Source organism: Felis catus, chromosome D2 (genome assembly GCF_018350175.1).
Source record: "Felis catus isolate Fca126 chromosome D2, F.catus_Fca126_mat1.0, whole genome shotgun sequence".
NCBI lineage: Eukaryota > Metazoa > Chordata > Mammalia > Carnivora > Felidae > Felis > Felis catus.
In genome coordinates this window covers 46,962,280-46,978,306 of record NC_058378.1, presented here as the reverse complement: position 1 = coordinate 46,978,306, position 16,027 = coordinate 46,962,280, and the positions used below count along the sequence as shown (strand labels likewise).

At 50.2% G+C, this 16,027-nt stretch overlaps 1 protein-coding gene across 3 annotated transcripts in view; it reads left to right on the top strand.

Annotated features, from left to right (window-relative positions):
* The window catches only part of TMEM273 (transmembrane protein 273), a 34,977-nt gene extending 19,351 nt beyond the window's left edge, over positions 1-15,626 (top strand). The window contains exons 2-6 of one of the 3 annotated variants that reach the window (XM_023240665.2): positions 2,715-2,855; positions 3,871-3,915; positions 4,777-4,917; positions 6,122-6,152; positions 14,438-15,626. In XM_023240665.2, the coding sequence (XP_023096433.2) occupies positions 2,715-2,855; positions 3,871-3,915; positions 4,777-4,917; positions 6,122-6,152; positions 14,438-14,462 (383 nt within the window). In that variant the 3' untranslated portion in view covers positions 14,463-15,626. Of the gene's footprint in view, positions 1-2,714; positions 2,856-3,870; positions 3,916-4,776; positions 4,918-6,121; positions 6,170-14,437 lie in introns of all 3 variants that reach the window. The other 2 variants (XM_045040312.1, XM_006937961.5) reach the window with 2 other exon arrangements.
* The last annotated feature ends 401 nt before the right edge of the window (positions 15,627-16,027 follow it).

Sequence of the window (16,027 nt, the reverse complement as noted above, 5' to 3'; positions counted from 1 at the left end):
CCACTGAGGGCGGGCCCAACAGGTGTCATGGACAGCGCAGGAGGTCTAGACGTCAGGGACGGGCTCTCAGTGGGTCAGATTCCAACTGAATGGGGCAGAGCCTTGCTGTGCCCTTAGCTCACTCTCAGAGAGCAGCCCTCTTGCTGCCTTCCCCTGAAGGCTCCCCTCTCACGTCCCAGGGGAGGGGACCCAGGGAGCCTCAAGGTCTCGGGACCATTTCCTTCCCGTTTGGAAACCACTTGCAGAAGCAGACCGTGCTCTGCATGACTGAGGTGGGAGGAGATGCAGAGAAGAGGGCTGGAGGCTGGCTATTTCGGCGGGGAGGGATATCGTCCTCCAGAGGCATGTTCAAACGGGGCAGGCGGAGGAAGCAGGGACCTGGGCAAGTGTAGCCTCATGTGTGTGGCTTGGCAAGAGCACCTGGGCACACAGGAAGACTGTGAGGGTGGAGACCCATCTAGAGGCTGCCCCCTGCTCTCTGTGCTAGGTGGCAGCAAGGGCTGGGCTCCGGGACCTCTGCTCCTGACCCCTGCGCCTGCTTCAGTGTGGGCAGTCCCGGGAGTGCTGGCAGTCAATTCAGATGTGGCCAGCACTGTGCCCACTACCGCCTGGCAAACCGGTCAGCACAGCCCCTGCGTGCCCCCAGGGAGACTGGCCTTGGTAAGGCCAGCCCCTGCTCAGTCCCCTTGGACTCTCCCCTGGGTTGGAGAGTCGGTCTTCTGGATGCTAACCTTCCTCCTCCTGCTTGCAAGAGAACCCAGAGAATTCCAGCAGAGAATGTGCCCGGCAGCTTCCTCCTGGGGCTCGCACAGGTCTCAACGCAGGGGCACGCCGGAAGCCTCTGGCTGTGCTGCTAGGCCCATCCATCCTCCAGCTGTTTGCAGAGTCAGGGGAAATTAGCACTGGGGGCTCACTGGGGGTCTATGGCCCAGGAGGGACTCCTCTAGCTCAAGACCCTGGCAGGAGGCGGGTGGTGGGGTCAGCTGGGCTAGTGTGTTTATGACAGATCCTCACCCAGGGGCTTGTTAGAGAGCGGGGCAGAGACACGGAGTGGAGCGTGCAGGGGGAAGGCTGCAGGGAGGGAGTTCCCTCCCCAAGGAGGGGAAAGGCTGCCGCCGAGTGGCCATCTGGCTGGCTAGCAGGAATTCCTGGGACCGGATGTGTCCACCGCCCGGGTTCCTGTGCCTGCAGGTGGAAAAGCAGTGGCCCCATGGAAGGCATTCTCTCAGTCCCTGACCTCAGTCCCTGACCTTGGACGTGGTAGAAGAGCCTGAAGCCCAGAGAGCCAGGGCAGCACCTGGCCTTCTGTGACATTAAATGTTCTTTCTCCTTTTTCCTTCTCAGCCCTGCTGCCAGAGGTCTGAGCTCCTGTGGCATAGGCTCCGGGTGCCCATGCGTGACCATGTCTCTGTGTTTCTTTCTCTCTGGCTCTCTGACTTTTTCCATCTCACTCTGTGTTCTTTCTTCCTTCTCTATTCAAGTTTCATCTCGGGCTCATATAACGTTTTTACGCTGCATGCTCCACGTGGAGAGGGATGATCACCAGGGGAGGACCCAGGAAAGATGTTCATGTGTCAAGGGGGTAGGGGAGAGACTGTCCCCTTTGTGGGCGGGCCTCGCTTGCTGATGCCCTGCCCTGCCCTGCCCTGTCCCCTGCCTCCTGTCCATTTATGGCAGAGGGGGGCCAGACCGATGTCAGGAAGGGAGCCAAGGTGAGCACACAGCATATGCAGCTCTGAAGTTTGGGCATCAACCTGGAAGTCAGCTCCTATCCCAGCCCCTCAAAACAGCCCAACCCAGCCATTTGCAAAATATAAGCTTTTGTCCCATCCCTGGAATAGTTTTCTTTCTTTTTTTTTTTAATTTTTTTTTAACGTTTATTTATTTTTGAGACAGAGAATGAACGGGGGAGGGGCAGAGAGAGAGGGAGACACAGAGTCGGAAACAGGCTCCAGGCTCTGAGCCATCAGCCCAGAGCCCGACGCGGGGCTCAAACTCACGGACCTCGAGATCGTGACCTGAGCCGAAGTCGGCCGCTTAACCGACTGCGCCACCCAGGTGCCCCCTTGGAATAGTTTTCAACCTAGCTGGAATGGCAGGATTAATGTAAGGAATGTAAAGAAACAACGAAGCTCAGTAAGAGTTTCAGAGAACGGACGAGACCGAGGTCATATCGTACGTGGGGGTGTCTGTGATGTGTGTGCGTGGATGGGCCTCACGTAGGGGCACGCATTTCAGAAGAAAGGCAGAAGTCGTTGAATTTCCAAGACAACCTGTGGTTAGAGCAAGGATGTGTACCTTTGCTTCACAACTTCCCAGCTTTATCCATCTGCTAAGTGAGGCCAGCGGAAAAATCCTAACCTCCGTTACGATGATCCTTTCCCCTCCAAACACACACAGAGCAAGAGGTCAACCCAACACATCACCCCAGGCAGCACTGACTGTAGTCAGCAGATGTGGTCCTGTGGGGAATGTCTTTACTGAGCAAGTGCCTCTGCCATTTTTCAGCCTCCCAGAGGTGGGGGGTTGGGAGGTGGATTTGTCTTGGAGCTAAACTGGGGAAGATCCAGCCCCAAACCCCACAGGTGTAGTACTTCTGGCTTCTCTACCTTTGCCTGGAAGCTTGTACCTAGAACCAGGCTTGGGTCTCATCACCCCCAACCCCCAAACCCCTCCAGCCCTTGGCCTTAATGGGTGTGGGGTCATTCTTTTAGCTCCCTGGGATTGGACCTTGCAGGACGTCCGGGGCCTCTCAGTGCAAGTCGCGTGGCTCAGACCCTGCGTTCCACTTCTCTTGGCCTTTGGGCCCATTGTCAAGTCTTCAATGCCTTTGGTTCCTCATTCGTCAAAGGCAGGTGAGAACAGCTCCTATCTCCCACAGTTGTTGCTGCGAGTATTAAATGTGTTAATGCAAGTGCCGCACCCAGTATTGCCTCAAAGTAAGTGGCCAATTAATGTACGCCGTCCTCTGCAAGGCCTACCACTCTGCCTTAGATCTTCTGGGCCCGTCTGCAGGGACAACGGCCCCCACCTGGAAGCCACGTCTCCTGATGGCAGGAGTCCTCCTGGCTCGAAGAGTGAGGCACCCCTGCCGCGTGCTCTGTCACCGTTATTCACCCATTCGCAGAATGTCTGTTAATGCGTCTTTCGTACCCGACGCTGGGTCGAATACTGGGGGGCAGAACCCCCACAGGGCATGGAGAGCACAGTGGGGAGACTGGCCAGAAGATGCAGTCCGGGGATTAATAGCTGAGAGGCTCTCAGGCCGCAGGGTGCCTGGAGCACGGCAGCACTCTGCAACATTGTTAAATAAATGCTGTGGTCGGGTATGAAGGCTTCACAGGAGGGGGAGCAGGTCGTGGGGCAGCTGAGCCAGGCGTGGGGGCTCGGGAGGAAGTAACATGGAGCCGAGGTGAGGGGAAGGAGGAGAAGCGAGAAGATGGGGCCAGGCAGAGGGGGTGGCCCGGGGACAGCAGAGCCTGCGGCCTGGGTGGGGACTGGACGCAGTGCAGTATGGCTGGGGTGAGAGGGCTTGTGGGAATGACAGAAGAAGCTAAAGTGGCAGCAAGGGTCAGAGTTTGGGTCTTGGAGACCATATTAGAGAGCTGGCTGAACCCCGAGAGCCACTCGAGGGAACCCCGCTCCCTGTGTGGGTTCGGGGGAGGGTTCTAACATCCCTGCAAGGTTCCAGGACACCCCGTGGCAACCAGCAGCCCGCCTCTGTGTTCCTGAGGCTGGGGGCCAAGCAGGAGGGCCTTCCCGGATGTGGGGGAGGGAGTGGCTGGGGACAGGGGCTCAACCCTCCATCCCTGGCCTGATCACAGCCAGCAGTTTTGTTCTAATCAGAGTCTGGGTTTTCTTTCTTTACAGATGTTGGAGTGTTAGCAACAGGCAAGTCTGCTGGGGCCGAAATTGGTAGGTGGCTGTCCTGCTTCCTCTGCGTGCAGGGCTGAGGGGGCAGGAGGGAGACACTCCAGAAGGCCTGGGCGGGTGGGGCGTGCAGGGGGTGTGTGTGGCTGGTTTCCTGCCTGTCATCCCGGAGCAGGGGCCGCACTCACCTCCAGACCTGCCTGAGGAGCTAACACAGCTTTACCCCAGGGGCATGGGCCTGCTGGAGAGCCTGTCCTCAGAGGGGTATGGGTCACCAGTGTCGCCCTTGTCTGTTCTCTGTAAGCTGAGCAGCTCCGGCACCTACAGGGCCCTGCATTCTGCCATGCTTCCGTGCCCCGCCCCGCACCTGCATAGTTGGTCCCAGCTCCTTTCCACCTCAGGGGCTTGCCTCAGCAGGCACGGTACAGTCTGCCTCCTCCGGGAAGGCTCCCGGCTCCCACGCCAGCCCAGCCCACCCCTGTTACCTGGCATTAGGGTGAGCTCCCAATTGCCCCAGCTGACTCCCCTCAAGATGGAGTCTGATCTTTTCTCTTCCTTTGCCTTCCTGCTCACCACAGAGCAGGCAACGAACACGTATGTGATAAATGAATCAGTGAAAAGATAAGTGAGGAAGGAATATGGGAGGACAGAGAAGTGAACCATCCGCCGCTGGGGAATGATTCCCTCAGCTGAAGAGAGTAGGATGGAGTTCTAGGAGGAGGGGATAGGGTGTGGACGAGGGGCAGGGAACGAGTGTGCCCCTGGGCTTCAGCAGATCGGAATGTGGAATTTTAGGGTGCTGCACATGACTTTGGACTTCACCCAGAATGTGAAGGGAGCTGCAGAAGACCTCTGCAGGATGGTGACTGGTTGATGCCCGTTGTTCAATTCCTCCCTGCCCTGCAGATATCAAGTACGCCATCATCGGGACGGCTGTGGGTGTTGCCATATCGGCTGGCTTCTTGGCCCTGAAGATCTGCATGATCAAGAAGCACTTGTTTGATAATGACTCCTCGGACCTGAGAAACTCAAACCTGGGCTTCAACGGTAAGGGAGCAGTGACCTCCGCCCAGCCCAGCCCAGCCCAGGATGGTGAGGGCAGCCTGAGGCACCGGGGAGCTCGGAAACTTGGTTGGAGAAAGACTGGAAACCTGGGTAGAAAAGAAACACAGTGAGCTCTCTGTGTCTCTGTTGATCTCTCTTTCTCCCCTCTTCTTTTTCTCTCTCTGTACTTTCCCATTCCTAAGAATCAGATTTCTTGGAAAAAGGTGGAAGGGGAAGGGGGCTGAGTTGGCTTCAGACAGAAACGTCTATTCTCATATCCAAAAATGTGACCAGATAAAATTGATCCCAGGAGGTGATGAGGCTGGGTGGTGCTGTGAGCTCAGTTGATATGGGCCGAGTTGCTCATAAATTGGTCTTGCTTGGAGCTGTGCTGGGTCCTCTTGATCCAAACAGAGCTGGGCGTACATGAACTCTGGCAGGTTCTCGGTGTCCCACAGCATCTGCGGGGAAGTGAAACTCACAGACACGGGGCAGACAGTTCGTGAGTTTTGATAGCAAAATACAACAGTGATTCGCAACCCCTTTCTCCCAAGTTGGGACTCGCAAAAATCATTCCCAGTCTGCTTCATGAGATGACGATGCAGTTTTCCATGAGGTTCTCCCGGGGACGAGGAGGAAGGAGCCTCACTGTGTCTCTGCAAAGTGCAATTACTATCTGCGAAGAGAGGCAGAGGGGGAAGTCTGGGCCAGGGAGAGGAGACACAGCCTTTGGGGGCTTCCTGAGATGCCAGCATGTCCAACTGAACAAGGGGTTTAATTGGTCACAGGAGTTTGCTGACCATTGCTTTTGTATCCTTAGGAATAGGCGGGGAGAGGAAAAACCCTCTCCACAGAATGGGAGACGTGCTGGATCCCTTTAGGGCAAGGGGGTCCAGGAGTTGCAAGTGAAGGGGGATAATAGGGAATGATGAGGGTAGGAGGGCCCTCGGGAAGGCTCGGTTCTACTTATGTGCCCAACTAAGGGGGCTCTAGATGAGACCTGGATGGACAGACTCCAACAGAGCCAAAGGGGAAGGATGAAGAACACTCAGCCCAAGACCACCACCCCCACTGACCCCAACCCAGGGAACCCTTCAGAGCTGCCTGAGTCAGGCTGGCCCTGACTCGCTCCTGCTTGCCTGGCACTGAGTGAGCTGCACCACAGGTCACAGTGTCTCCTTCCTAATGCTTTTCTTTCTCTGTTTAGATTCGGTCACACTAAAGAAGAGAGTCCCAAGGTAAGGTCACTACCGTGGTAAGTGAGGGTATCATTTTTCCTCCTGTTTTATCCATTGTGCTTCCTTGCCTGTCCTCCTAGCCCTTCTCTCTACTCCAAAGTGCTTCCAAGGAGGTCAGAATGCACCCCGAGTCTCCTCTTCCCTTCTATGGTTCAGTGGGTAAGAGTCATGAGAGTGGGGGGGGGGGTGGCGCACAGGGTACAGTAGCCAAAGGGGACTTGGGCTGGCCTCTGCATACCCTCAGTTACCTGCCCTACCTCCCACACAGAATCCCTCACTGCATCCCCCCAACACTCAGAGAGAGGTCCCTAGCCCTTGCCTTGACCCACTTAGGAAGCCCATGTGGCCTACAGGTTAACTGGCTTCCCCACTGGCAATGCGCCACACTGCTCTTCCACATAGAGACTATGTCCTCTGAGGACAACCCTGCCTCAGGACCTTTGCATATGCTCTTTTCTGTCATCTGGAATGCTTTTCTTCCAGATAGCTGCACGCTTGGCCCTTCACTTCCTTCATATCTCTGCTTCAGTGCCATCATTTCATTTTAGATGGCCTGTTTGAAATAGAACCCCCTTCCCCTGATTATTGTCTTCCCCTTCCCTAGCTTTATTTTTCTTCATATTACTTTCCCTTCACTGACATCATGTGATATATTTCTTTTGATGGTTTTCTCCCTGAGATGTAAGGTCCTTGAGGGTGAGGTCTTTCTTTTCATCTCTCTAGCCCCAACACTTAGCACAGTGCCTGCAACAGAGTGGGTGCTCCAAGTAGAGGAGGTGCTCCGTGAGGGCTGGCATGCAGACAGAGTCTGGACTGAGGGGGGGGGGGGTGGGATTTAGAGGGGATCTGGAGCATGGGGTCACCTCCACTTCTTCCCTGGGACCTCGGACTCAGTGGGCGCTGTGTCGTGAGTATGGAAGGAATGACAGATTTGTGTGTGAAGGAGACAGACGCGTGGCTCACTGTCACCAGGGTCACGCCCAGGGGGTGAGCTGCAAATGGACTTTCTCAAGACGTTCACTTCCTGGAGGATCTCCCCTCCTTCAGATGCTCTTGTTTCTGGGCCCTACAGTGCGTTTCATCAACTCTACCTCCAAGCATTAACCCCTCTCCTCCTCTGACTCTCACTGTTTCTCTGTCTCCCTCTCCCTGTCCCATCATCTCCCCCTCCATTTGGCCACCCTACAGGGGCCTCCCCTGGGGGAGCTGAGTGTGATTAGGGTGACCATTTACCTTATCATCCAAATCAGGACTTTGTGAGGGTGGAGAAGAGGCACTGCTAATGACTGTGTGTGATAGGTGTAAACCTGGGTGGTTCTAGAACACTGGAGCCTGTGTTTAGTGGGGTTCACCCTGCGTTTAGTGCGGCCCATAAGACAGTGGTCTCCAAGCCCTGGGGTGGCCACACAGTTCTCCTGCTGGCAATATCACCTCCTCTGCATCTGGGGGTCTCATGCAGGGGAGGGGCAGTCCCAGGGAGCTTTTGGAAATGCATGGTAGAATTAGGGGCATTTACGGGCTGGGAGACCATGCCATGTGTCCCATCTCACATACACATGTACATACACACCCAGACCCACACTGGCTGAGGTTGGCACCTTCCTCTTTAGAAAAGAACACATGTTAGACACCTCCCAAGTGCCACCAAATCCCTGAGACCGCTCGTGCAGGAAAAGTAGAATTCCAAGTTGGCTGGCTCTCGCTGCCCTGTTCTTCCCCACCCTAAGGGGCCTTCACACTGGGGCAGCTCTGTCTTCTTTCAGCCCTCGGGGGATTGGCACAGTGATAGGTTCCACTGAAGGTGCAGCTGTGACCCCTGTCAGGAGGACGTCCTTGTCCTGGCTCAGCCAGAGGCAGCACTCCCACTGCTCTGGGCTCTGTGCTGACTCAGGCTCTCCCACTGTAGAGTCAGGGCAGACAGACCTTCATCAGGGCTTCGAACAGGGCTTTGGGCAGACGCAGGTATGGGAGGCCATGGACTGAGTCTAGTAGGATGAGAAGGATTAGCTCCTGATAGTAGGGGGAGAGGGGACCAGGAAATGACTAGATGAACCCCAGGCATAGAACGTGCATTGTCTTTGGGGGTCCAGCTGGTCTCTGTGATGGAGAATACAAGGTAGGAGTCAGTTTTGGGGTAGATGGGCTATGTCTGCAATGATGAAGAATCTGCCCACAGCATGGCTTCCAGGGACCTCTGCTGGGTGGCTGACACACCCTGGATATGTGGCTACAGACTGTTGTGGCCAGCTCAGGCCCCATGTCATGACGGAGTGGTCCTAGAGAGCTCCCCACCCACGGGATCGGGCGTGCTACCTTGGCCATCGAAACCACCCACACGCATGGAGGGGAACTTTGAGTTAGGGTACCTTGCATTGGAAACTCCAGTACCTCCCAGAAGTTTCTGAAGACCCTGTTTCAGGGATATCTTAATCACGGAATTCACAAAAAGGGCAGATTTCACAAATCCTAATTTCCGGTCCTGGTACATGCGTGTGTGTGCATTGGAGGGTGAGGGGGTGGAGAAGCTCTGATGTCTCGTAGCGAGCGACTGACACGTGTGTGTGTGTGTGTGTGTGCGCCTGTGTGAAGACGCTGCTGTGTGCAGTACAAACAAACCACTTCAAAAGCCTTGTTGAAGCAGCAGTTGCTGTGGCTTTCTGTTCCCCTGTATGATCCTGTCAGAAGAACATCGCGGTTTTGTGTGCATTTAGAAGTTGTGAATTATTTTGAAACCTCGGAACCAGAGGTTTCATAATCCTGAAGAGGTGACTGTAATAGTCATTCAAAAATAGACATGGTACAAGTGAAGTCCAGGAAAGGGAATGTGAAGGAAGCAGGGGGAGAGCAGGTGGGTGGATGAAGAAAGGAAGACATGAAGGGCAGGGGAGAGTCGGGCGGCGGGGTGGGAGTCCTCCCCCACCCCGGGGATATAGCCCTGCACCAAGTTCAGGGAAGTGTTCTTGGCACGTAGCAGACCAGAGCTCCTCCACAAACAGGGATTTTTGAAGAGAAGGGAGGCACGATTTAAGTTTCCAAAACTGACACTAGATGGAGTCAGGCTGAGTCAGGAAGAAGTTAGACCCGAAAGAAAAAGCTAAGGACAGGCAAGCCGTTCTCCTGGAGCAAAACTTGGCATGTGCTTTTTGTCACGTAGGGATGAGTTAATGAACACCCGGGTCTCCTGCTTTGTGGGTCACACCTCAGTTTCTCCGAAAGGTGAGTTGTAAGAGTGGTCACTTGCTCTGAAAGGGAGAGGGAGACAGTGGCTCTCCGGAGGTGGCCCCCCCTGCAGGACGGGAGGGAGTTGCTAGTCACGACTGCTTGTGCCAGGGTGGCCGGGAGACCAGGAATCAGCAGGGTGGTTTTTTTTTTGTCCTTAAAAAGTCAATATACTGGTAATTCACAAGATTTAAAATGAAGCTGTGGGACATTTGCTTAAGCAGAGTTGAGAAAACAGGATTTTAGAAACAAGATCGTTAACTTTCTCGTACTTATCAGTTTTTTCCCTTGAAAGGCCAATCAAGCCATTAACTAACCACCTCGGTCACACGATGAAAAAAAAAAACTCCAAAACTTTGAGTCATCAAACTATTGGTTTGGCTGAAGCGTCTGTTTCCTTTGTTGCTTTCAGGTCTCAGTGTGGACGAGGCCTGGGCTTGTGGGATTGGTCGTAGTTCGTATTCCCTGGGTCCTCTTGCCCACATCTCATGCACCATCGATGTGCTCTCGCCTTCCTTCTTCTGGAAAACTCTTCAAATCCACCAAAAAGCTGAAAATACCATGTGATAAAAACATGCACATCCTTCACCTAGATTCACAAGTTGACATTTCCCCCATTTGCTTTACTCTGTCTACATACATTTTTTTCTGATTCACTTAAAAATTAGTGGCAATATCACCCCTAAATTCGCAGAGATATTTTACCCCTGAATACGAAACCAGGCGTCTTCTGCATAATCACAATTTGATGACCACATCTGAGGAAATGACTGAGAAAATTCAATAATCTCACCTATTACACAGCCCGAATTCAAATGTCTCTGATTGTTTCAGAAATATCTTTTATAGCTCAAGCCTCCCAAACCAGGATACATGGTATTGTGATTTTGTCTCTGTTTAGTCTCTTCTTGTGTTGGACAACTCTGCCTTCTTCCCCTGTCAGTATTGAAGTACTTTTGTATGATGTCTTATCTTCTGGATTTGGCTGACGGTTTCTTCCCGAGTAGATGCAGGTTGAGAATTTTGTCAGCAACACTACGGAGGTGACATTGTGCATCGTTTATTGTCTTACATCAGGAAGCACATGATGCCAGGTTCTCTCACTGTTTGTAATGCTGTGTCTGATCACTTGGTTAAGGAAGTGACCGCTAGACCTCTGTGTTGGGGAGATCAATTTTCCTCTTTGTAAGTAGTCGATAATCTGAAGGGTGGTACTTTGAGACCACGTGAACATCCTGACCCCCACTGATTCTTTGCCCGATGATTTTACGTTTGTTCACAACCCACGTTTGAATCAGTTATTGCACTGGGAGTTACAAAATGTGGAGTTTCTAATGCTGGCATCCCTTCTTATTCTTCTAGAAAAAAGGACTTTTTCCTTCCCCCTTTTCTCTTTCTCTTGTTGAATATCATTACTGTGGATTTCAACATATTATAATTCATTACCATCATAGATCTTTGTGACATTCAAATTGTCCTCAGTTTGTCCAGTACCAGTCACTTCTTGGTGGCTCTTGGGCATTTCCTAGGCTGACACAACACAATATCCCCGGCTCACCGTGTACTGTCCCTGCTCAGACCTGGAATCACCCATGTACCCCTTAGAGATCCCCTGTTTTTTCTTTTTTTGATGTGAAATAGCTTTTAGAAGGCAAGATCTGGACACAGTGTGTGCTCGTGTGGCTCCGGAGACATCATTGCTTCTAGACCCTCTCAACACACAGACTCAGGAAATGTATATTTGAGCCACAAACTCAATACCAGAAGCCTCTTCTTAAGCTTTCCTCACTCCATATTTCTGTTTTGCCTCCTCCAAAGTGACGGCTGTGTTCCACATAAATGGAACACAGCTATCCTCCAACCACAAAAAATACTTCCAGAATCATAACACCATACAACTACAAACTTGCAGTAACCTGAAGATTTCTTTGCAATTCTTTTTATTTAGAATTTAGCCCTCCGTATATAAAGAGTATTATTTTCCTTTTTAAAAAATTTTTATTTAAAAAATTTTAAAATGTGTATTCATTTGTGTGTGTGTGTGTGTGTGAGAGAGAGAGAGAGAGAGAGAGAGAGATCAGGGGAGGGGCAGAGAGAGAGGGAGACAGAATCCGAAACAGGCTTCAGGCTCTGAGCTGTCAGCACAGAGCCTGACGCGGGGCTCAAACTCACGGACTGTGAGATCATGACCTGAGCCGCAGTTGAACGCTTAACTGACTGAAGCACCCAGGCGCTCCTAAACAAGGATATTTAGAAAGCCATAAAGGTGGCAAATAAAACGGGGGAAAATAATATTTTCCATAATGATGCTGAGAGAGATTGCCACTTGGGAAAAAGAAAAAATTGGATCCACATGTCATACTATGCACCACAATAAATGTCGAATGGATCAGAGATATAAATAAAAAACAAAACCTTATAAAAACTAGAAAAAATATGTGTGTGTACATATGTAACTATGTTTTAATTTTATAGAAACTGTATATAGATAATTTTAATTAAATATAGTTTTGTAAAAGGAACACCGGGAGATAAAACAGAAACCATTGAAAATTTAAAAGAAAAGAATGATAAATATCCTGGTTTATTTGGACTATTTCTGGACTTGGTATTACTTTCCGTGGTATTTGTGATTATCGGTGTGCTGGCACCACACTCCGGCTTGTGCAGCCTTTATGGCTTGTTCCACCATCTGGCGTGCTCCCATTGTGTTTCCTATTCAGGGGCACGTTTCTGCTATTCTCTGTTAGCCATTCTTGCGTATTTGCTTTTCCCTTTGAACTTCAGAACCAACTCCACGACCTATCCACAGAACAAACACCTCGGTTTTTTTGTTGGGGTTGCATCACGTACGTGTATTAAACTGAAGACGATCGACTTCTTTACGACGTTAAGCAGTCCTTCGTGGAAGGGGACTTTATTTGCAAGTCTGTGCTAGTGTGTCTTAAGAGAGCTTTTGGCTTTTACCTTATGGGTTTCCCACATTTCTTGTGAAGTTTACTCCGAAATATTTTTATGTTTTTGTTACTTTTAGAAATGGAGTTTCCCATTCTGTCTTCAACTTAGTCATTGATTGTTTACGGATTGTTTTTTGGTATGTTAATGTTATAGTGGCAGCCTTATTGAAAGCTTTTCTTGTGTGTGTCCTTTTTTTCTTCTTGATTTCCTTGAGTTTTCATAACAGATCTCCTTTCCCAGTTCTTACGTCCCTAATTGTTTTCTCCTCTCTGACTGCATTGGCTAAAGCCACCAATGTTTTTTTTTATTATTTTTTTTTAACGTTTATTTATTTTTGAGACAGAGAACAACAGAGCATGAACGGGGGAGGGTCAGAGAGAGAGGGAGACACAGAATCTGAAACAGGCTCCAGGCTCTGAGCTGTCAGCACAGAGCCCGACGCGGGGCTCGAACTCACGGACCGCGAGATCATGACCTGAGCCGAAGTCGGCCGCTTAACCAGCTGAGCCACCCAGGCGCCCCTAAAACCACCAGTGTTAAGGAATAGCGGAAACAGTGCACGTGCAGGCTCCAAAAGTCTCTTTCTCATTCTCTAGATACCCAACCCAGGTCTGCAGCCTGATTCACCTGCTAATCCAGCCAGCAGCTGCTATCCCAGCCTCTGCCCAGCTTATCTGTTCTTGCCGTTCTTCCTGGCTCTCTGGGGGCTGGTGACACAGCTGTATGCAGAGGAATGGCTGCTGTGCTGGAGAATAACTTCCTCCATGGAGATGGAGTAGCTCACAGGTGCCACTTCCCCAGCTCAGGGTGACCGGGAGTAGGAGGAGCCTGCATTCCTGGTTTCCCCCATCTTCTATAGACACCTGTATCTCAAGGGCAAATGCTGCATATATCCAGCTACTTCAGACCCTCTTCCTAACAACACCAGAAAGGGTCCTTTGAACTCAGGACTTGTTAATGGGGTGATGCACAGAAGGGGATGAACTTTCTCTTGAGCCCATGGACCTCTAGACCATCCGGCTCAAACTTTGGACCCACCATATTTTAAAAGAGAAACACAAAAATCTGACAGCCGTTAGACTCTCTTGGAATCCCGTCAGACTTCTCTGTCACCATCCTTGCTCGTTTCCAATTTGTGTGTCTTCCATGTTGGCTCTGCTGCCATCAAGCTCTGCAGGCCTGACCTCAACCTGTGTCCTTAGTCCTTCACACACGGGGTAGGTAGTATTGCCTCTTTTATGGCCTTTGGCTTGGCTTATCCCATCGATGCTTAACTCTGCCCGATCTTTCTGCTATTGCTGTCCCTTCTCCCATGTTAGATATCAAGATATTAAACCTGAGCATGAATGATCAAATGACATAAACAAGTATGCAACATTCAATGTAAACATAAATATGTCATTCCATTATAATTACAACTATTATGTGAAACTACAGTGAAGCGTTGGTATGAATTCAATCTCTGTGCATGGAAGTGTTGGTGAGGCCTTTAGCTGAGAGTGGCCACAGCACGGTCTGTGTCCTACTTTCAGCCTTAGCTCTATTATCCTGGGGTCCGGTTTGGTGACCTCATCTTTTCTTCTGTGTTCCTAATTTTATATACATATAGATAGATCGGTATAGTAGATATGCTATGTGTGGAGAAGACTCACTCACCGTAACAGCTCACGGTCAGCCTTGAAGGTATCAGTTTCTAGTTACGTTTGCAAAGGTCTGTCTACCTTGCTCCTTGTAACATCTCCCCAGACCCATGCAGTCTCTTCAAGCACATGAAGTGGCATTTTCCTGCAGATATGCCTCTTAACCTTGAGGAATGACTTCTTCCCTTTTTGCCACGAAAGTGGGTGAGGTTTTGTGGCTTGAGGTTTGGCAGGCAGAAAACATTCTCTCAGTTGAACTCTATCTGAAAAACCGTCCCTTTACCTAGAAGCCACTGGTCTTCAGGTACTTTTCTATGTTGCATGAGGAAATGTCCCACTTTGCTAAGATATGCTGATGAGTTCTTTCATACCTACTTAACTGTGTGCGCTGCATAAGCATATGCCGTGATTAGTCAGAGCATAATCACTTTGTCAATAAGTCTTCCAGATGGTTCTCTTCCTTTCCAGAGATGCACGAGTGATTGAACTCTAAATGAGTGGCCTCTTCAGGAAAAGAGGTTGGGAGGTCTGGACAGCTGCCCACAGCATCGGTCTCAGAGATGTCTTGAATTTGAGCTTCCAAAGCTCTTGAAGGATCTTCATATGGAACTCAATACCCAGGGCAAGTAATAGATCTATAGTGTCTCTGTCTTGAGGGAAAATATCGATGCTCTTCCACAAGAAGCTGACTGCATAGAGTGAGGCACGAGCACTTTATCCAGAAGTAAGAAATTTGGAAGTCAATAAATCTATTCTGCCTATCCTGGTTCTCCATGGAGGAGCTGTTCACGCTTCTATGATAGCATTGTGTCCATATCAATGGAACCTACCCATAACAAATGGCTTATGGAAATGGGGACCAAAGTCAAGACACAGCCTCCTTAACACCTCCATCTATCAACAGGTATGCATCATTTTCTAGAACTGTTGGCATCAACTTCTCAGTTGCCATGAGTCCCTCTGCAAAAATTCAGGGGTGTTGAAACATGAAGACCATGGGGCCATTTCCAGTCTTATAAATGAAAGACTGACCTTCTACAGGAAGAAATGGAGGGCTGGGCTGGAGAGGAAGGTGTCTCAGTGACCGTGGGATGGCCTGCAGCTCTGCAGCTCTTTGAATGATGGAACCAACAACGAAAACGCTGATGGTGTGCCTTATAGGGAGCTACACAAATGTAGGGGATTATCATTATGCTTATGGCATTATCTTGTGGTACAAATGTGAATGACTTTTGCATGGAGGACGTGACTGGCAGAGGCTTAGGAACCCCCCGTCTTTTTATTATTGCCATGAACCTAAGGTTCTGTGACACAGGCCCCATTAACATTTCTCTCCCCCATAATATTAACATTGCATTTCTGGGGCTGCACTATGGAATACTCTCTGCCTTTCCAATTCAACAGAAATCTGAGTGGTTGTGTTGACTGGTTCTCATTGGATTGGGTTACTCTCCTTGTGTGTGATGAAAGATGAGCAATATTTCAAAACAAAGTACTGTGTTGTAATAATTTGCCTGGATTCCCAGGGTGTCTTTTATCTGACTTGATAACAACGTAGTTCATTAGCAGCCTTTGTTAACTGATAACCTAAAGCGGTAACATGATACTCATAAGCAATTTTCTGTGTGTAAGATAGAATAAACCATCTTGTAAGGTATCTGTTAATTGATTTGCGTCTTTTAACAGCGTTTTAATTAAGACTTCTGGTTTGTGAATGGCAGAAACACTTATAAACTGAAGAGGAATGCTTCAGGATTCTCAGCAATCATTTTATTTTCTATAGATACGACAAAGCCGTGGGGTCCTCTCCTCCATCCCACATCGTGATGAATTTCCCCAGTGCCATTCCTGGGCTCTGGTCCTGTTTTAGCCCCACAAGAGTTTCCCCGGGTGAAGAACACAGAGAAGTATGCTGAAGGCCAGTGCTCTCTCCTTGGGTTTTAAAGGCTGACATGCCGTGGGAGGCAGAATAGGACTCTTTGCAATGGGTCCCTTTGGCTTAAACCCCAAATTCAAGCTCAGCGGGTTGCTTCTGTGGCAGTCCTCCTGGAAGCTCTG